The sequence below is a fragment of the Sminthopsis crassicaudata genome, chromosome 3 (assembly GCF_048593235.1).
Source record: "Sminthopsis crassicaudata isolate SCR6 chromosome 3, ASM4859323v1, whole genome shotgun sequence".
In the NCBI taxonomy this organism is placed as follows: domain Eukaryota; kingdom Metazoa; phylum Chordata; class Mammalia; order Dasyuromorphia; family Dasyuridae; genus Sminthopsis; species Sminthopsis crassicaudata.
Window position 1 is genome coordinate 254,024,115 of NC_133619.1, and position 22,666 is coordinate 254,046,780.

Genomic DNA, 22,666 nt, shown 5'->3' on the forward strand with positions numbered 1-22,666 from the left:
TCTTTGCTCCTGAATTTGGTAGGTTTCTCACCTGGGCAATGAGATGAGGCTTGCCCCAGTTAACAACAGGACAGGTTAGGCAATTTAGGGATGTGCACACACAAATCACCAGCCTTGAACCTTATAATCACCTATATGTAGCAAACCTCACTGTCATTAAACCAGGCTCATCCTCATTGGCTAGCATACTACTATCCTCTATACTCCCCATCTGTGTAGTACTAAACACCTAGCTGCCCTAAAACAGCCCCTTCCACAATCTCAACTGACACTTCCTCATTCTTATTCCCAAAACCTTTGAATTCCACTCTAGATCTGCCTCCTCTTTCTATTCTGTTGTAATTAACTCTTAAAATAAAACAAATATTATATATGAATTTTCAAAGGGAAAAAAGATAGATTATCTTTTTCATAAGTACCTGAATTTATACATACACAGATAGTATTATTATAAGTACTATTTTTAAAAAAGAATATTTTGACACATTTTTCCACTATGAATTGTAGTCAGCAAAATGTTGATTAGCAATATTTTCTTTAAGTGTACCACATATACTTAAAAATTAAAAAGCCATGGGCTAAAAAGGATGTTAAAATTAGTTTAAAATCAGCCCATTAATAAACATTGAGTGTCCACTATAATATGACATTCATAGATTCTAAAACTGTTCTTGAGACCAAATTGCTATTACAGTATGTCATTCATTGTGGTGAGACTTTTTGTCATCCCATTTGGATAGCAATAACAGAAAGTTTAAACTTGGGATTGTATAGAATAGACATATAGGCCATCAAAGTTATCATTCAATAAATACTATTTCAACAAAATTGTATCAACTCAAATTAAAGTGTTTTTTTTTTTTAGTTTCTATTAAAAATGGAATATTTCTCTTTAATGTGCTAAGTATCTTAAAGTACACAATTAATAGATGCTTCATCTGTACACAAAATTACTTTTTTTTAGACATGACCAGAAGTGTGACTATAACCACTACTGAAGAATCCTTTGAAAAAGCCAAGGGTGAAACAGTTCATTTCCCATGCAAATTTACAGTTAGCCAAGAAGACAAAGAACCACTACACATTGAATGGATTAAGTCACCACCTGATAACCAAAGGGTTGACGAAGAGGTAAGTATTAATATGTATTCAACATAAATATTTCTAAGCATCTATTGTACATACTTAATGTCATAATTTGGGGGCATCAGGCAAGGGTCTGGACCCATCAATGATTTAGTCATAGTAATAAACTCTTAGCATGGAAAAGCCTTCCATTGATAACAGTTTAGTAACTCATCTATAATTTAGATTTAGACAATTGACTAGGGCACTGAGAAATTGTGATTCCAAGATTAACTCTATCCACTGGACCATTATTGCTTTCAATAATAAAAACCTGGAAATGGCCTACCTGTCCATTGGCTCATTAAATTATGGTGTGCTCATATAATCACAATTTTAGGAAGAGACCAGCCACCTCATTTTATAGATGAGAAAAATAGAGCTGAGAGAGAGAGAGATGTGCCCAAAGTCATACACATGGGGGAAATCTCATTCTCAGGATATAATCCCACGTTCATTAATTCTACTTCTGCTGTTCTTTATAAAATCCCATAATTATTCCTCATAATACTCTTATAGCACTTCATTGTTCGGTAAAGGTGATTCTTGAAGACTCTATAAAAAGAGTAAGTTTTAGCACCTCCTGTTATCTTAGAAATATTTCTAAGGATAGTGCCAGTAGCTGAGTCTGCTGTATAGGTCTAGTTAATTGCAGAGAGATTTCTCAAAAGTGGATGATAATATCATTAGTTAAAGCAACCTATGATACAGAAAAAAAAAAAAAAACAAAAAACCATAAAATGTCCTTTAGTCCTTTACCAATGATGGTAGCAGAGATTCTGAAAGAAATTACTTTTATAAATGGTAGCAGTTAAATTACGAGATTTTTATCCAAAGACCTTAGACTCAAAATAACACTAGAAGATTTGACCCATGAGAATTCGTTAACAGGCATTATTTATTTATTTATTTATTTATTTTGATTGTTAAAGTTTTTTGTTTTCAAAACATATGCATAGGTAATTTTTAACATTCACCTTTGTTCAAAATTTTTTTCCTCCCTCCCTTTCCCCCACCTCTTCCTTGAGACAGCAAGTAATCCAAGATATGTTAAACATGTGCAATTCTTCTATACATATTTCCACAATTATCATGCTACACTAGAAAAATCAGATTAAAAATGAGAAAGAAAACAAAGTACAAGCAAGCAACAACAAAAAGAGTAAAAATACTATGTTGTGATCCACACTCAGTCCCCACAGTTGTCTCTCTGGGTGCAGATGGCTTTCTTCATCACAAGTCTATTGGAACTGGCCAACAAGCATTTGTTAAAATTACTATTTGCCCAATGCCATACTGTTGATATTCCAAAAGACGACAAAGAGTTTTAACTAAAGGGAAGAATGGTTCTTTTGGCAAAAGCAAACCAGGGAATTTGCTGAATTAATTTGATTATTTCTCTGGTGTCACTAAGAAGTGTCCTTTCATAGAAGGTTAACTGAATGATTTAGAGAAGATAAACTTACTATCATGCTTATTTTTCTATTACATTTGACTAAGTAGAGCAAAATTTAGCCTTTAAGACTTCCCTTCAGCAGATCTCTTAATCATATAAAATTGCTTTACAAAATACAATTGCAAAAATAATTCTGTTTAGCAAACTTTCATGCCATAAAACAGAACTACATGCTCAGCAGAAATTTGATATTTACCCAGTATATTGTTAAAAAAAAATTTTCTGTTGTCTCCTATGTCACAGAGTCTTGAATAATTAAAAAGAAAAATATTACAAACTCAACTTTTACTTTAAACACATGTTATTTTAAAAAATCAAACCAATATAGGAGGTTAAATCTTAAAGCCCCCAAATTTGAATCTCTGATTCAGAAAATGGGGTAGGGAGGAAGGAAGGTGGTGATCATATCATTCTTACATTTTATTTTAGCTAAGCAAAATCAAAAAAATTAAGATCACCACAAAAAAAAAAAAAAAGCATGCTCTGTCTGTCCTACCTTTAGAATTTATTTGAAATTTTATTACTTTTAGTTTTGCTTTCACATCTTATGTAAACACTGAAAGTACACACACAAATTGGCTATAGTCAAGTGTGTGTGTGATAATTTTTGTGTGGTTATGTACATATAGTTATAATTAATATATAAGTTCTGGTTCTATTGATCTTGCATCATTTGATATGTTTTCATATTTTTCCCATATTTTTGCAGTGATTATTTCATTGTATAAATATAACAATTCTGTCATTTCCTATCCTCTCCATTTTGCTGTTTCCAGATATAGGATATGTTCAGGTTATTTTTCTTTTTCTATTATAAATAAAACAATTATAAATACTCTAATATAGCTTAAGTCTCTTTTTTACTTGCATGGCACATAATAGGAGTAGAATCAGTGTCACTTTTACAACTTCATTGAATATTATCATTATTGCTCTGTCAAACCTATTTGAATCAGGTCTTACTGCTAGGTCCAACACTTTTATCATACCACCTAACTGACCCTAAAAGTATTCGTTAGCTCTCCAATGACATTCCTGTAAAACAAATAAAATATGGTGGGAATACAAGTAGTGAAATGATTTATTAAATTTATACAATTTCAGTTTGGGGTTTCTCAAGTTGTATTGCTCTCTATATTTTAGAGCCCTTGAAAAAGTCATGTTTGCTTAGTATAATGCAAGAAAGTCTTAATGAAAAATATCCTACATAGAGATAGCTTTAATAAAATTTATTGCTACACACAAGGGATAAAGAAAAATGGCTACTAGCAGGGATAGTCTCATTATGTGGCCTCCATATCCTTGGTGAGTAGCACATTGGGAGAGATATTAGCAGCATTGCAACTGAAAGTCTTATATATCATTTTTATCGGTCAGTATGATACCAGTGGGAGACTACTCTGTTATAATAAAGACGGTTTCTAACTTACCCAATATGAAAAGAAGGATGAGGTGAAAAAAAAAAAAAAAGGCAATAAAGAATAGGGAAGTAGAACATTTAAGCCTAGCAATACCATTCCAGCAAAAAAAAAATTGAAATATGGGAGTCTGGGGTCATACTATCTAAACTGATTTTTAGCAACTGATGCTTAGAATTTATCTAAACAGAAGTTATGACCTATCATATTAAAATCTTAAATAAAAGTAAAGAAAGTAGAAAAAGTTCTTGTTTTGTTAATTTAGTTTTGTACATACCTGTATTGCCATTAAACTGAAATGACTTTTTAATTATTAAATTTTGGGGGGAGGATGCCTAAATTCTTTAAATTTTAGGTATTGATAAAATAGCTACAGTTAAATTGAACTCACTTAAATAGCCATTAGAACTTAAAATTACAGTAAGACTTTTTTTCGTTTGTTTTTTGTTTAGGTAATTGGAGTTAAGTGATTTGCCCAGGGTCACACAGAAAGTGTTGTGTCTGAGACTAGATTAGAACTCAGGTCTTCCTGACTTTAGGCCTGGTGGTCTATCCACTTTACCACCTAGTGTTTCTTTAATAAGATGATACAAGTTGAAACTGTTCTCTCCTAATGGTCTTAGTTGCCAAGTCCAGTGACCTTTTCTCAATCCTCATGTCTTTTTAGCCGTTCCACAGTCTGACACTGTATCACTCTCTCTTTCTTCATACTCTCTTTTCTCTAGATTTTCAGGACACTACTCTTTTAATTTCCTTCCTGCCTGATTACTCTTCTTTTTACTGGATTCTCCTCTATGCCCTCTAACTGTAGGTAGAACTACTCTATATCTGTATCTTCTTTCTCCCTCTATACCAGTAACTTTACTTGATAATGTCATTAGCTTCTATTGATTTAATTACCATCTTCATGCTGATGATTCTTAGATCTTCCTTTTTGCCCCAATCTAACTGCTGACCTCCAGTCCTTTTCTGTATCCCAAGTGCTTAGGTATGTTGGGGGGGGGGGGAGAGGGAGCACTTAATAGGCATTAATAAAAATTTGTTGAATGAAATTGAATACCAACCCTGAAACCAGGATGGTGGAGCTCTCATTTGTTGAAGAAAAAATGTTCTCCCATGTCCCATTTGAATTATAAAGTTTAGAGCAGTTGAACACTAATTTATCTCTTCTAACTCTAAATCTGTCTTCCTAAAATCTAAATAATTCCATCATTTTTATGTTTATACATTGTTTAAATAATAATTTTATTTTTTAAAATTCATTTTAATTTGATGTTACCATTTTAGCATATTACAGAAAAAGTAATAGCAGCTTTTCCTGCCATTTTTTGTTTTTTGTTTTTTTACTGGTATATATACTTCTGTACTATAAAACTGGTATGTTGACCAACTTAATAAAAGTTATTATTTTCTGCTTTCATTTTAGATAATTTTATATTCTGGAGGCAACATTTATGATAAATACTCTAAAGATCTGAAAGGACGAGTTTATTTTACAAGCAATGATCCCAGATTAGGTGATGCATCAATTAATATAACCGATATACAGTTATCAGATATGGGCACATATCAATGCAAAGTGAAAAAACTTCCTGGTATTGCAAACAAAAAAATCCAGCTTTCTGTGCTTGGTAAGTTTTTTGTTTGTTTTTGGTTTTGTTTTTGTTTTGTTTTGTTTTAGCTTTGTAAAATCATTTGGTAAATGTAAATAAAGCTAAAGTAAAATAATAAATAAAAATCAAATTAAGATTTGATAGAAAAAGATATTGTCTATTTTTTAGTTTTGGTAGTAATTTTAATCTTTTTTTAAAGCTTCTTTGGTTTTTGTGTGACAGAATGTGTATATCCCTATTTCCAGAATTCTTAAATTAAAATGATTAAAAATATAAAGACTTTCTTTTAGCTAGGTAAAGAGGAATATAAAAACATGTGATTTATGGAGTGCATGTGGTATCTTAAAGGTGAGTGCCTTTTATCTTAAATAGCACCTCCATGATCTCTATATGTTTTGATAAGGACACTCATTTTTCACACAGATGATGAGATGGTCAGATACTGTCATGGGAATAACAGACATAAACCTGGACATGTCTTGAGATAGCAAGGATAGAAGAGTCTGGGGTCCTGAAAAGTCAGATATAGTTGAGTAACAACAAAGATGAGCTTCCAGGGAAATGACGATTTCTCCAGAGGCATAATGGAAAGGACAGGGTCCAATAGACTTAGGAGACTATGGTTATAGTACAGTCTCTTCCACTAAGGACCTGTGAGACCTTGGGGAAAACTCACAATTCTATGTGGCCCTCAGTTTTCCAGAAAATACAGAGATATTCTGTGATCTCTGAGAGATTATAGAATTTGAGATTTAACATTAGAAATGCACTTCTACCATTTTGTCATCCTGTGCTGATGTATGGAACAGGTCCTAATTAACCTGAAAATTTTGACACTCTGCTTTTTCTACTAAGCCTTCAGAGTCAAGATTTTACATTGATGGGTATTAGAAGAATGAAACATGAATAAGATGTTTGCATTATCAAAAGTTCTAATGTATAATTTCATGAACATTACATTGTTGTAGAACTTTGTTTTGGGGAAATTTTCTTTATTTTGACACTAATTGGCACACCCTTATTTTTTTAATGTATCTGGAAACTGATTTTTCATTTACTTGGAAAGAGTGGCTCTAAAAAAGCCTAGGGCAGGATTTTGAGGTATTTTGGTTATTCTCTTCTAAAAAGAAGTCATAAACATAGAACAAATTTATGCTTTTGCTAGATGGGGAGAAGTTCTCAAATCAGCTTGGAGAGGTAAAATGGTTATTGTGTTTGTCTTCTATTTGCCTCCAGCACCAGCATGGAGTTTTGGGAGAAACATAGGATACCAGAGTTTTAAATGTCACTGGTTCAAAGTATTTCTTGCTCTGTTCTTCTTTCACTAACTAGCAGAAATGAAATTAAGTCAAGAAAAACATTTTGAAATAATAAATATCTATGTAGATGTACATCCTGAAACTTTTAATTTCTTGCTTTCTTTAAAATACAGCATGTGCACGTGTGAGTGTATGTATGTGTGATGTGATGTGATGCACACTGAGAGTATTAAATAAGCAAATTAATTAATTAAATGATTTAATTTCTTTTTCAGTTAAGCCTTCAGGAACAAAATGTTACCTTGATGGATCATCAGAGATTGGCAGTGACTTTAAACTAAGATGTGAATCAGAAGGTTCACTTCCTTTATACTATGAATGGCAAAAATTTCCCAACACAGAGAAATTTCCTCCTGTGTCATTATCAGGTATTGCTTTGTGTGTGTGTGTGTGTGTGTGTGTGTGTGTGTGTGTGTGTGTTGTTTAGGGTATAGTCTATATTTATTTTAACATTTGCTTGGCTAAAAAACTTTTGCCTTCTTTTTTTTTTTTTTTTTTTTTAAGACTTATGAACCCTGATGAGAAATTAGCTCAAATCTGTTATTAACAACAGCTAAATAACATTAAGTGACATTGAAGTTTAAGTTTTGAGTTCCAAATTCTATCTCTTCCTCCTCCCTGGTAGGGTAAGCAATCTGATATAGGTTGTCCATGTGTAGCCATGTAAAACATCTCTGTATTAGTCATTTTGTACAAGAAGACAAAGAAAGTGAGGAATAGTTTGCTTCAGTCTGTATTTAAACAATATCAGTTCTTTCTCTTGGAAGAGTGAAGCATTTTTTATCATGAAATCTTTGGGATTATCTTGGAACAGATGTGTATTTATAGTTGTTTGTAATGAAAAGAATATTAAATTTTGCATTTGGAATTTGGGTCTAGTTCTTTGTAAAGCCTGACTGTGAGATGATAATCTTAGATTAAGTCACAAAATTTTCTTTTTCATTGAACTTGAATTTCCTCTTTTTAAAAAACCAAGACAAAATAAAACTATACCATCAACATTATAGAGTTATTTTAAGGAAATTAATTACATTATAAAAAGCATACCACGAATACATTATGTTTATATGCTATTATTAAAATAGCATGAAATTAACAGAAATCAAAGTTTATACCCTCAAAAGAGATTTTAATCTTGGATATTATTTTTACTGATTACTCAAATTTGGTCACAAAATATGATCTCCTAAAAAAAAAAAAAAAACACACTCTAGCCAAATTCAACCAAATGTACATATTTTTCCCACTAGCTGCCCCAACTACCCCAAACCTTACTGCACTTAAGTACTTATTTTTTAACTTGGTATTTAATGATTTTTAAGGTGAGGTCTGTAGTGGCAGGAATTACAAGAAAGTAGGAGGATAGCTTCCATTTTCCTTGGTTTTCACAGTTGTAACAATAGTTCCTGTCTTATCTCATCTTTTGCCTATTTCCCCACTTTAAAAAACTCATTGAAATGTACATGAAGTTTATTTCTGTTTGTTGAAGAGTAGAGAGAAGGAAACAGAAAGAAAATGTTTACCTCATATCCTTTTAATAATAATAATAACAATTATTATTATTAAAAATAATAATTATTAGAAAATTTCAAAAGAATTATATACTTCTTTCATAGGCAAGATAATAGGAAAGAAAAACTGTTCTTTTTTAAAAATGTTATTGATCTATTTTCTTTTTATATCATTTTTTATTTTCTTTCTATCCCTTAATTCCTTACCCAGACAGTAATTAATTATAATGAAAAATAAAAAAGAAGAGAAAAGATAGAACCAAATCTGTAACAGTATACTATGCAAAGTAGACCCATAGTTCCTCACCTGTGCTGAGAAGAAAGATACTTTATTCCATCATCAAGTCAAACCTGGCTAATACTACATTGTTAAATTTTCTTCTTTTCCCTTTTCATTTGCATGACTTAAATCATGCATATTGTTTTCCTGATTCTGCTGACTTCACTTTGCATCTGTTTGTATAACATCCTCCATGTTTCTCTGATTTCTATATTCATCATTTTTTATGGCTTAGTAATATGAAATAAATTCATATATCACAATTTGTTATTAATAGAGTGCCAAACCTGGAGTCAGGAATACTCATACTCCTGAGTTCAAATGTGGCCTCAGACACTTACTATCTGTGTGATCCCGGACAAATCACTTAACCCTGTTTGTGTCAATTTTTTCATCTATAAGATGGGACAAACCACCTTAGTATCTCTGCCAAGACAATTTCAAATGGGGTCAAGAAGAGTTGGGCACAGATGAAAAGAACTGAAGGACCACCATTTGTTTAGCCATGCCCCATTCAATGAACATCTACTTTGTTTCTCATTCTTTGCTACTATAAAAAGTTTTACTTTGAATATATTTTGATACTTATGTGATCTTTCTGTCAATAATGACAGCCATAATAGCAGCAACAATGTCTACCAAGCACTTTAAGGTTTATTATTCCATTGTATCCTCATATCCAACCTGAGGAGTGGATGCTATAATTTCATTTTACAGATGAGGAAACTAAAGCTGACTGAAATCAAGTGACTTGCCCCAGATTGCACTGTTACTAACTAGTGTCTGAGGCCATCCTGACTTAAGGTCCAGCACTCTCTCCTACTTTTCATTTCTTTCACCTCTTTGTGATATATAGCTAGCAGTTATATCTCTCAGACAATGGGTGTGTGGCCATTTTTGTTCCTCTTCTTAAAAAAATTTTTAATCCAAATTTTTTTCAAACTGGTTGGAGTGATTCACAGCTTCTCTTTTCTTTCCCACATTGACTGTGGTCATCTTTGACAATTTAATAGGCATGAGATAAAAACTTAGATTTATTTTAGTTATTATGTTATTAGTGATAGAGCAATTTCTATCTCACTTATGGTGAAAAGGCAGTGACCAACCATAATATCCCAGTGTATCTCCTTCCCTTCCCCTCCTTGCAGTCTCATTCTTGGCAGTTTATAATATTGGCTGCAGGTTGCTGGACTTAATGTAGATACCCAATTGGCTTAGCCAACTAAGCTCAGAATTCTTAAGATAAGAGATTTCCCCAAGCCTTACTGCATTAGCCTCAGCCGTCCTAATAATAGAGATTATAGGCATGGATCAATATTCCTAGCCTTGTTAATAGTTTGTGATTCTTTTTATAAGAATTACTTGTTCGTGTTCCTTGGACCATTTAACAGTCAACTACTTGACAAGCATTCCATGGAGTAGGGAGAGATTTGAAGCAGGCTGACTATTGAATCCAATGATTCATGGATATTTATCAGAGGGATGGCAATATCACAGAATAGTGCATGTTTGAGAAATATTGCAAAGGTAAAAATCAACAGGGCTTATACCTGAATTGTAAGTTTTGGTATTGGGAGGATGATATTAACCTCACCAGAACTAGTAAGGTTAGGAGGGGAGAGTATTTAAGAGAAAAGAAAATGAGATAAATTTGAATATTGTGTTGTTTTAAATGTTTTATATTGGATATTCATTTTGAGATGTCTAAAAAATCATTGGAAGTCGTAACATTGAAAGTCTACAAAGAAATTAGATAGTTGATTTGAGAATCATCAGTACAAAGGTGATGTACCAAGTGAAGTCACCAAGTGAAATAGTAGAGAGAAAAAAAAGCTCTACCCATTTTTTTCCATCTTGATGAAATTTGTATTTAGTGTATTTCCCTTTTAATTCTTTCTTTTATTTCATTTTTAATCTATTTTATTTTTTATATTAATTCATGTAGTTCTACTTTGAGGTGCATTCCTTTTGCTTCTATACAAACTTTATTAATCAAAGTTGTCTTTTTTTTTTTTAATCTTTTCGTGATTACCTTTATGACCTTTTAAATCAAGAATTTTTTTTTCCCATTTATGGATATGAAAATTTTCTTTTTCTAGCACTAATTTTTTTTAATTACATGGCATTTTATATTTTTGTCATGGATATTAATATTCTGATGTGTAGTATGTCAGTTGCTACTGTTAATGTAGTGTCTTTCTTGGTAATATTAGCCTAATTTCTGCCAGATTGCTATACAGTTTTCTCAGTAGTTTTTGACAAATATAGCGTGCTTACCCTGGGGTGTGTGTGTGTGTTTGTTTATTGCTAAATTCCATGGCTTTTTTATACAATCTCATCTTTAAAAACAAAAAACAAAACTTAATTGCAGTCTTTGATAATGTACCTTCTTTCCCAAGTAACAAAGATATATTTCAGAAGTAGGTAAGAAAATAAATAATCTGCTTTTCTACCCATAGATCTCAACCCAGCTATTATTTCTGTACGAAATGCCACTCCAGAGTATTCTGGCACATACAGCTGTACAGTTAAAAACAGAGTTGGCTTTGATAAATGCGTTTTGACGGTGAATGTCGTTCCTCGTAAGTATATTCTTTATATTTATTTGGGGGGAGGAATATGTTGCCTCCATCCCTGATATTACTGCCTTTGCAATTGGTCATTGACCTATAATTTTATAACCTTAGAGTAGCCTGGGACACTAAATAGTGTCCATGTAGCCAGTCAGAGGCAGGATTTGAACTCAGGTCTTCTAATGAATGCCAGATGTCTAGCCCCAAACACTTGGTAATCTCTTGTCTTTTTGGCAATTAATAACAATGCTTTGTATTTCTTAATTTAGTATTCTAAAATATTTGTTGGTGTGCCCTTTAATCACTTTGATTTGTTAATGGATATGAAGAGGATAGGAAAAAATTTTTTTATTAATACATTGTTTTTATCATGTGTTGGTGGGTGGGGCATCAAATTAACTATTCTATTAACTATTCTACTATTAGAATTGTGCAAATAATCTTTTTTTTTTTTTTTTTTTTTTGTTGAGGCAATTGGGGTTAAGTGACTTGCCCAGGGTCACACAGCCAGAAAGTGTTAAGTGTCTCAGGCCAGATTTGAACTGAAGTCTTACTGATTCCAGGGCCAGTGCTCTGCTGGGCCACCTAGCTGCCCCAGCCAGTTACTCTTCTGGATAGGGAGGGATGTTATAGTGCTCTTTCCAGTCATTTCCATGCAAAGTCCTTATAAAAGGTTTTCTTAAATATCGTAGCTTCAAACACTGCTGGTACAATTGCTGGAGCTATCATAGGAACTTTGTGTGGCCTGTTGCTACTGGGTCTTCTAATCTTTTGCTGCTGTAAAAAACGCAAGGAGGAAAAATATGAAAAAGAAGTTCACCATGATATCAGGTAACCTTTGGAAATAATTCCTAAGAAGGCTCCCTTATGAGATGTAATTAACTACAATGTCAAAATCTTAAATATTGAATGTTAGTATTTTAATCAATAGCTCACTTTAGCTAAATATTAGTAAATGTTTGATCACTGAGGTCAACTTAGCATCAAAGAATTTGGAATTAGAAAGAACTTAAAATTATTCAGCTCAGTATATTCATTTTATAGATACAGAACTACAGGTTGGAATGGTTTATAAATTGGCATGGCTACATACTTAATTTAGTAGCAGAAAATATTTGAATACAGGTCATTGATTTCTTTTTTTTTCCCACCCAAAGAAGGAAGTTTATTTTATTTTTTCCCCAGACAAGATCTTTTTAAAATAGTATTTTTTTTCCTAATTACATGTCAAAAGTTTGCAACATTTACTTTTACATAAGATTTTGAGTTCTGTAATTTTTCCCTCCCCTTCCTCAAGGTGGCAAGCAATCTGATATAGGTTATAAAAGTACAGATCATATTACACACATTCTTAACATTAATCATGTTATAAAAGAAGAATCAGGACAAAAGGGGAAAACCATAAGAAAGAAGAAAACAAAAAAGTGAAAAGAGTGTGCTTCAATCTGCATTCAGACTCCATAGTTCTTTTTCTGGATGTGGATAGTATTTTCTATCATGGGTCTTTTGAAATTGTCATTTATCATTGTATTCTGAAGAGAGCTAGCTCTATCAAAGTTGATCATCTCACAATATTAATGTTATTGTGTATAATGTTCTGGGTTCTGCTTACTTCACTCAGCATTAGTTCATTTCATTATATTCATATACCATTCCTCAATTGATGAGCATCACCTTAATTTCCAATGCTTACCATCACAGAGAGTAACTAAATATTTTTGTACATGTGAATCCTTTTACCATTTTTACGAGCTCTTTAGGATTTAGTAATGGTATTGTTACATCAAAGGGGATGGACAGTTTGATTGCCCTTTGAGCATAATAGTTCCAAATTGCTCTGCAAATCCAAATGATTGGATCAGTTCACAACTCCACCAAGAGTGAACTAGTGTTCCAGTATTCCTACATCTCCTATAGCTTTTATCACCTTATTTTTCTATCATATTAGCCAGTCTGATAGGTGTGAGATGGCATCTTAGAGTTGTTTTAATTTGCATTCTCTAATAGTGATTCAGAACATTTTAATAAGGCTATTGATACTTTCGATACTATTTTTTTCATGCTAGTCCTGACTGGTTTTGACCTTCCCCCCCTATACATTCCTAAGTGGTAGCAAAATATACTACAAGAAGGATATATTATTTCAGTCTGTTATTTCAAAATAATTCCTTATGTATGATTATAGCATCATATAGCTAAATAAGTTTTTACTGATCATTAGGTCTAGTTATATACTCTAGATGAGAATTTCTTTCTTATGCTGTTTCTTCCCTTCTTAAATTTGAGATCTACTTCACATTGAACAAGTGGCGGTCAGAATTTAAATTTGTATCTTGTGGCTCCAAATCCATTTTTTTTTTTTTTTTAATTTTTAAACCATACTGTCAGAAAATTTTCAAAAACATGTCTTATACAATTAATTTTTGTAATTGTGTGTAGAGAGGAATGTTAGTGAATTAAATAAAGGTATATAGTTCCTTCTCAGAAGAACTAAAAGTATTGTGTTATCATTTTTGTATTACCTGGTCTATGGATCAGTAAACTTAGTAGTTATTGCATTTGTATTATATTCACACATTAATTTATTTAACTAATACCTTTTAATTTTATCAAATTAAAAGCCTTTTTTTGAGCATAGCTTGTTGGTTTGAATGTACAGCTTATGAAATTGAAACAACCTTACTCACAAGATCTTAAGAGTTATGCATTGTTGGACCTACCTGCCAGATGGGGGAGGGAATGGGGGGAAGAAGGGGAAAATTTGCAACAAAAGCTTATACAAGGGTCAATGTTGAAAAAATTATCCATGCATATGCTTTGTAAATAAAAAGCTTTAATTTTTAAAAAGTTATGCATTTATTCTTCTTAGCTCCTTCAACTAATTGACAGTAGAAATTAATTTCTTAAGCAGATTAGAGCATAGATTTGTAAATAGAAATATAACTTATGAATTTCCTGCTTTCTTCCCCAGTATAATACACATTATTATCATATAAGTTTACATAATAAGCTTATTAAGACATTTTAAAGTGTTTGTATCTGGGCTTTCATTTATAGAGAAGACGTTCCTCCTCCAAAGAGCCGTACATCTACAGCCAGAAGCTACATTGGTAGCAATCATTCATCTCTGGGATCCATGTCTCCTTCCAACATAGAAGGCTATTCCAAAGCTCAGTACAATCAAGTACCAAGTGAAGACTTTGATCGTACTCCACAGAGCCCAAATTTTCCACCAGCTAAAGTAGCAGCATCTAATCTAAGTAGAATGGGAGCAATTCCTGTGATGATACCAGCACAAAGCAAAGATGGGTCAATAGTATAAAAACATCTCAAACTTTGTTTCTTGAGACTTTTTTCTTCTCTGGAAATAGGAAAAAGCTGCCAACCTAAAAATTGCTTTTGAAGAAATAGAATAACCTAACCTGAACTAATAAAAAAGATCTTCAAGAAACTTGTTTAATTGACAAGAATTTGAATCCTACATCAGACTTAAAAACTGCAAGCAAGTCATTTAACCTTTTTTAGCCTATTTCCTCATCTGTTTCACAGGGTTGTTGTGAGGAACAAATGCTTAATATGTAAAGAGCTTTGTGAATTTTAGGGTATTATATAAATATTAGCTAATATTAACTTAAAAAAGGATCTGATCAAATCTCTTGGGAAGGGGGGGGGCTTCTTAGGTTCCTTTAGAAACAACAGATTTCAGTGATATTTAATGTCTTCTGTAAAGGAAGATTCCCTGTTACTATTACTGTTTTCTTAGCCATATGTAGCAAACTATATAAGCCCTACAAAAATTTGAGGATAATGGCAAAAATAACTAATTTAGAATTATAAAATTACTATTTTGGGAATTAATTTGACAGAAAGATGTATCTTAAGCATCTTATTGTAAGAATATCAGCTATCACTAATAACTAGCTGAGTTTGGTCATCTAATTAATTTGGTAAAATGATTTCTTTAAATGTTTCAACACAAGGAAACACTACAAAAGAGTAGCAATTGTTTTTTGCCTTCTGGCTATATTTAGCAATAAAGGAGCAGTTGGCAGATTCTACTCGTGCTCTGTTCTTTTTAAAGAAGTCACATATTTGGCAATAGTTTTTATTAAGAAGCCATTCACATAATTATCTAGTCTACCTCGTGTGGCCGGTAACAAATACTTCATCCAAAATGGGCAGTTCTGCAGATTAGGGAATTTGGTGTGTTAAGGAACATAGCTTGTTGCCATATGTGCTCTTAACTTTTAAGCTTCCTGGCCCAGACTGATTGAATGGGGTTGTACCTGTACATTTTCATTTTACTGCTTCAGGCTGTGTTTATGTGAATAAAATAATTACTGTTAATTTTTTTAAAATACAATTATAGAAAAAGTTTGCCAGACCTACATAAGGGTTTGGGTTTTTTTCTGGAACATTTTTCTCCCCAGAAATGTGTACACCCATATTTACCTTTTTGAAAATCAAATTTCTGAAAAACAATTTTTTCAAACCACCAGAAAGTTTACTTTTAAAAGAATGAATCTTTTTTCTCCACAATTGTTGTAAATTAGTACTTTATGGCTTGTGTGTTTATTGTCTTGCAGAAGTAGTTTTGTATGCTACTCATAGAGAAGCTGAGGTTTGTGAAGATTTCCTACTTAGTTTTGTGAAAATTATTAATTTTTAACAAACTTACGAAAAACAGTATTTTAACACCTGTATTTTAGAAACAAGAAAACTAATTTTATTAGAAAATAACATCTATTGCTTTTTCCCTTAAGATTTTAATGACTATGCTAGAAGGACTTCATTTCTTTAGCAAATAAGATCTGCTTTTAAAACTCCAATGCTTTTTTCTCCTTAGATTTTTGTAAGAACTTAATTCTTGATAAACTGCTTGAGTGCTTTGGTTGTAAATACTACACATAAATAAATGTTGTTGTGAACCTAGAATTATGTACTATATCCTGTGTAAAACTAAATGGCTGTAATGTTTAACTTTTTTGTACACGTATGGTTTTTACCATACCCTGTTAGAGCGAAAAGAAATTTTCATCTGTGCCTTTACGGTAAATTATTTATGAAGCATTTTTGTGCCCATGAACTATCACATGAAAGGTGCTTTAAGGGTGAAGATACTGTTTGTTTTTTAAGTACATCACTATGATATGATACCTTTCTACTTTGCTTTTTTACTGCCTTTTTTTCTATGTGTTCTTTTTGAATATTGCTTAAATGTATTAAGGGAATTAGTTTTTGATATTGTTGCGTTTCTAATACCCAGTGCTATTTTCTCATGGTTCTGGCTCCTGTATTCTTAGCTAGACTGCTAGACGTTTAGGATTTATTTTTATAATAATAAAATTAGTGTTAAGAAATGTATTATGAAACAATACTTTTAAGATTTGATCCTTGTTTTCTGCTAAGGAGCTATCTAAACACGTGATAGATACCACCTTAGGTGTTACATATGAATGATATGGTTGATCAGCTCCTCCTAGGAAGGTTTTTGATTTTCAACTTAAATAAAATACTAGATCTAACCTGAGGAATTAGAATTCAAAATTTGTAAAATATTTTTCATTGTATGTTCTTTTAAAGATTTTTTCTAAACAAGAACAGACAATAATTTTATGCCTATTTACTATGATCATTCTATTGTCTTTTGTCACAATTTCACTCCATAATTCAAATCAGTTTTATTTAAAATTGAATCTTGTAAACTTAGAATTTATAAGTGAAAAAATTTATTCACTTAAAAAGAAATTTATTATATTTGAGAAAAATCTGCCAGTTGGTGGATCTCAAATTGGCATCTCCTTTCACAAGTAACTTATAAAAATTTCTAGATTTCTTTTGTGTTTGCATGGGTACAAATTTAAAGTATCTTTTTAAACTGTGCAGATCACATTTTTAAAAGCTATAATGTTGTGTGAATAAAAAAGTTGTATGTGGTTTGGTTTTTTTAATGTTAGTCAAAGAAAACTTGTAGCATGTATAAATAAGTTGGCACAATTTTAACTTTTTTTCTATGGCTTACAGAAATGTATATTTACCTTCCCTTTATTCATACATTCCTTCTATGTAGTACCATAATGAAATATTTGGGGCAAATTTTAAATCTAAAAAGAAAAAAAATACTCCAATCAAGCCAGCAATTCACGATAAAATTTATTACAGCAATAATAACAACATAAACTGTAGGTTTATACTATATGAGCTTGGAAGAATGATCAATAAATTTATGCTTTTTAAACTGGCATCTCTAATGTTAGATTATCTTTATGATAATTAATACCAATAAGTATTGGTTGAGTTTGGGCCATTTCTATCACATCACTTTTTTATGTTGTGTTTTGGCTAAGCACTTCCATAAAAAGCATTGTGCAAAGATCAGGATGAGTTTAAAGTATAATCTTGTGAAGTTAAAGTTCTTTATATTTGTGTTCATGTTGTTCTAGTCAGTTATAAGTTTCAAGTTAATTAGTCTTGACAATATTCAAGTGAAAAGAACCATAAACCATCCTTACTAACTGAACAAAATTTTCATGAAACAATTACCCATTTGCCACTGGGAAAAGATATTTTGGTACACATCACATTGAACAAAACACAGGCTATGACAATGTCAGATTTTACATTAAAGTTTTTAGTTTTAAGTATTTTAAATGAGGCTTTTGAAATTTTTAAATAGTTCCTATAGTTTTATGTACTTTTGAAATAAAATAATTCAAGAAAGCAATTTTGTCTCAAGTTTGAATGTTGTGTGGTTTCATTTTGTACACTTTTGCATTTCCTTAAGTATCTCATTCTTTTCTTGTATTAAGTAAAAGGATTATAAATCGTAGGGTTTGAAGGGATTTCAGAGTATATTGCCCACATTTTACAGATGAAGACACTGAGCCCTAGAGAGGGATTAAATGGCTTGCCAAAAGTCACACATAAAGTATTCATTAATGTGGATACTTTAAAGGAAGTTTAAATAACAGACAACTCTGGTTTACCCATTCCACTTTTAACTTTTTCCATTAAGCGTATTCTCATAATTGGAACCTTGTTTTAAATTCTTTTGCTTAGGAGAATCTTCTCAAAGTTCTTAATGAAGAAAGCAATTCAATAATCTTTTCCTATGTTCTAGTAACTATAGTAGCCAAAATGTATTAAGGATAAATTAAACCACTCTTATACTCAGTTCAGTTTAACAAATTTTGACATTTACTCTGCAGGATCCTGCTATACCTGAAAGAAAATAAATAGCAATACAAGATTCAACCTATAGTGTTTTTCACAACTCTCTTGTATTTCTTACCTAGATTCTACCAGGACCATCTCTTATTCCCAACCTACTTGCCAATATGTCCTCTGCATTTTTCTTTCACATAAAGATTCTGACCTAATGTCATTCAACCACTTTGGGGAGACCAGAGTTTAAGACTCTAGTATAAGGCTTGGACTCCTCCTTCCTAGTAGTTTTGGGACCAGATCACTTTATAAGCCAGTACTTACCAAGTACAACTCTTTTGGAATGATGGCATCCTGACTACTTCATCCTCCAAGCTTCTAAGTATTACCATCTACCCTGCTTATCCATCAGAAGGTAATAACAGTTTAATTTGACTAGAATACAGACTTTGAAGAGGAAAATGATATTCTAAAGTTAAATAGTCCAAGTCAAAAATCTAAATTGGAAGATCACAAATCCTTAAATTTAAGGTCTAGAATAGACCTCTGAGGTCTACTAGTCCAACCTCAAGTTTACATATGAAGAACTGAGGCTCAGGAAATTTTAGTGAATTGCCTGAAGTTTTACAAATAGTAAATGACAGGCAGGCTTTAAATTAATGGATTTTGACACTAAAGCCAGTACTTTCCCTTTCTAACATGAGCTTAAAAACTTGATGAGAGGAGATGCATTACCCTCAAGGAGAGAGAATTCTGTTTTTGGATGGTTCTAATGATTTAAGAAATTTTATCCTTTCCTTCATTGATGCTTTAGTAACAAAACAATTTTAATCCCTCTACCATACGGCAATGCCTTGAATTGTCTCATTCCTTACTATTATCCCAAATCTCATCTCTAGATTAAACATTTCCAGTTTATCTAATTATCATATTGCATGATATGGAGGTTTTTAACCTTCCCAATTACCTTCCTCTGGACATTTCTTGAATCTTCCTGCATTCAGCTCACACATCAAGTTTTTAGTCAAATCTTGTGTCTACTTTGACAATGTTTCTTGTGTCCCTTTTCCTATTCCCATTATACTCCTTACAAGATGCAAAACTTCATCATTGGACCTTTTCAATAATTTTCTAGTCTCCAGTTCATACTGTTCAATTGCTGAAATGATATTCCTAAAACACAGGCTTCATCATGTAACTGTCCCACCTCCTTGATAAATCCCAGTAGCTCTTCTCAAATTGGGTAGTTGGATGGATAGAGTAGAGTCCTGGACCTGGAGTCAAGAAGATTCATCTTCCTGAATTCAAATCTGGTTTCAGACACTATTAGTTGTACGGCCCTGTTTTTGTTTTTTGTTTTTTGTTTTTCTAGTTTTCTCATCTGCAAAATAAGCTGGAGAAGGAAATGACAAATCACTCCAGTATCTCTGCCAAGAAAACTCCAAATTGGGTCATAGAGTTGAACTTGACTGAAAAAGAATTGAATGATAGCTCATTATCACCAAGATCTATATAAAACTGTTTTGCTTTTAAAGTCCTTCACAGCCTAGCCATATTCTACACTGGAGTTCTTGCAACTTTTCACATGTGAACCACCAACTCCCCCTCCTCTATTTTTTTTTCCTGAGGCAATTGGGTTAAGTGACTTGCCCAGGTTCACAGATAGGAAGTGTTAAGTGTTTGAGACCAGATTTGAACTCAGGTCTTCCCGACTTCAGGGCTGGTGCTCTATCCACTGCCCTACCTCCATCTTTCTTTTCCCAGGCTCACTCTCATTTCTGAGATGCTCTCTCTCCTTTTTCCTAGCTTCCTTCCAGGCTCAACTCAACTTTTAGTTTCTGCAAAAGACCTTTCTAGATCTGTTCTTCCCTGTCTCCAACTGCAAATTATTTCCTTCTGAGATTAACTTCTAATTTCAATGTAGGATGGGAGTAATGAATTTCCTTGATTCATTTTCTTTCTTCTTTGCTCTGAGAGAGCTTCTACCCCCAACAGGGAAATATCCATTTCCCTGATCCCTCTTCTGTATTTCAAGAGGGAGTTTTTTCTCAAAAAAAGGTAAAACTATCCCTAGAAGTTGATTTCCTGTAGTTTCTTAATGCAGCTTCCTGGTCACCTAATATCAAAAGTCTTAGCCATAGACAAACAGTCTGAACCTCAGATTTAGTGCACTATCAATATCTCATGCTCCACCCTTACCCCATCCCATATCCAATTATTTGCTAAAGCCTATCAATTTTATCATTGCCACATCTCAAACATTCCTCCTTTTCTCCTCTGACACTGCCGCAATCCTATTATAGACTATCATCATCTCATACCTGTAAAATTATACAAGAGTTTACTCTCAAATTTCTCCCCACTTAAATCCATCCAACAGCTATCAAAGTGATTTTCGTTCTGTCATAACAACCCCACACTCAATAAATTCCAATGGCTCCTTTTTGCCTTCAGAATCAAATACAAAATCATCTGACATTCAAAGATCTTTTTAACTTAATTCTCTCTACCTCACTCCTACCTTTCCAATTTCTTAACACTCTCCCTATAACTCTAAACTGGCCTCTGCTGTCAACAAATGAGATTCTCCAGATATTTTCTATGGCTGTCCCATTGTCTGAAATGCTTTTCTTCCTCATCGCTACCTGCTGGTTTTTCTGACTGCCTACAAGTCCCTGCTAAAATCCAGTCTTCTACAGGAAGCTTTTCCCAATACTTCTGAATTCTATTGACATATCTTTTAATTATTTTCTAATTTTCCTGTATATAGCTTACATATACAGTATCTAAATATTTAAGGAAATCTTAGAACTCATAGGAAGAAATAGAACTGCAATAATTAGTAGTATCAATATATTCTCAAATCTAGACCACTCTAAAAAAAAAATAGAATTTTAGAAAAGTTAGATATAATAGCTTTCTGGTGATTGCTGAATGGGAAAAAATCCTATTTTCTCACCTGTGCATGGCACCTTTACAAAGAAAAAAAAAAAAAGACTTTCTATTAGGGACCAAACACCTATTTCAAAAATATCTATTCCAAAAAGCAAATATTTGAAAGTAACTATTATGAAAGAAACCATAATGAAATAAGTATATTTAACAAAGTCTTTGAAGAAAGTATTTTTTTTAATGGAAATATCTACAAAAGAACTAGAAACAGATGACTAATGGAGAAAATGGCTAAACTTTTAAGAATGTAATGGAGTATTATTGTGCTATAAGAAATGAAAATGAATACAGAAGCAGAAGACTTACATGAACTGATGCAAAATGAATTAAGCAGAGTTATGAAACTACATAATGATGAAAAAAATTGAGAAAAACAATAAAAAATGAATGCTCTAAATTACAAAGAACAGGCTTGTTCCCAAAGAAAATTCCCTCATCTTCTTGTCCTTTGCATAAACAGAAGATCCATGTGGTCACTGATTATATCAAATTTTTTCAATGTTGATTAATTTTACTGATTTATTCCTCTTTGTATTTCTCTCATATATATCTTTATGTTTGTTTTTTAAATTATTCATTTAAAAATATGTTTTTATTTTTTCCCTGAGGCAATTGGGGTTAAGTGACTTGTCCAGGGTCACACATCTAGGAAGTGTTAAGTGTCTGAGTTCAAATTTGAACTCAGGTCATCCTGACTTCAGGGCTGGTGCTCTATCCACTGCACCACCTAGCTGCCCCAAGGTATGATTTTTCTAAGGTGTAATTTAGGGGATGTAACAAATAGTATCAAAATTAATTAATTAAAATTAATTGAAGAACAGATAATGGATAAAAAAATTAAGGGTTGAGAAGGCAAGATCCACAATACTTTTAATATTGGAGGACAAGAGACTCAAGAACAGTATAAAATTGACCTGCTTCATCAGTGGATCAAATTAGGGAAGGAAGGAGAGTGTAACTAATGATGGGAAGTTAATAATGGGCCTGGGAAAAAAACTGAGGGACTGAGGGTTTGGATGTTACAATATGAAACAATTTAGGGTTTCAAGGCAGGAGAGGATCGGGAGCAGAATTCTCCCTGAGCCAAGAGTCATAGACTTTCTGGTTTATAGCTTCAGGTGAGATGAAAAGCAAGATCCTTTTCTGACCATATGACTTCTATTGCTTGTGAAGGATGTCCCCAAGGATCTAGGTCAGGTCAACTTCCTTCTGTTCCAGAACAAACCAACTCCTACCTCATCCATGTTCTCCAAAT

General features: G+C 32.4%; 1 protein-coding gene across 1 annotated transcript in view; it reads left to right on the plus strand.

The window, feature by feature from the left end:
* The window catches only part of CXADR (CXADR cell adhesion molecule), a 35,041-nt gene extending 17,022 nt beyond the window's left edge, over nt 1–18,019 (plus strand). Inside the window, exons 2-7 of the mRNA XM_074300466.1 lie at nt 965–1,131; nt 5,426–5,630; nt 7,147–7,299; nt 11,182–11,304; nt 11,988–12,126; nt 14,353–18,019. Of these exons, the coding sequence (XP_074156567.1) occupies nt 965–1,131; nt 5,426–5,630; nt 7,147–7,299; nt 11,182–11,304; nt 11,988–12,126; nt 14,353–14,617 (1,052 nt within the window). The 3' untranslated portion in view covers nt 14,618–18,019. The remainder of the gene's footprint in view (nt 1–964; nt 1,132–5,425; nt 5,631–7,146; nt 7,300–11,181; nt 11,305–11,987; nt 12,127–14,352) is intronic.
* The last annotated feature ends 4,647 nt before the right edge of the window (nt 18,020–22,666 follow it).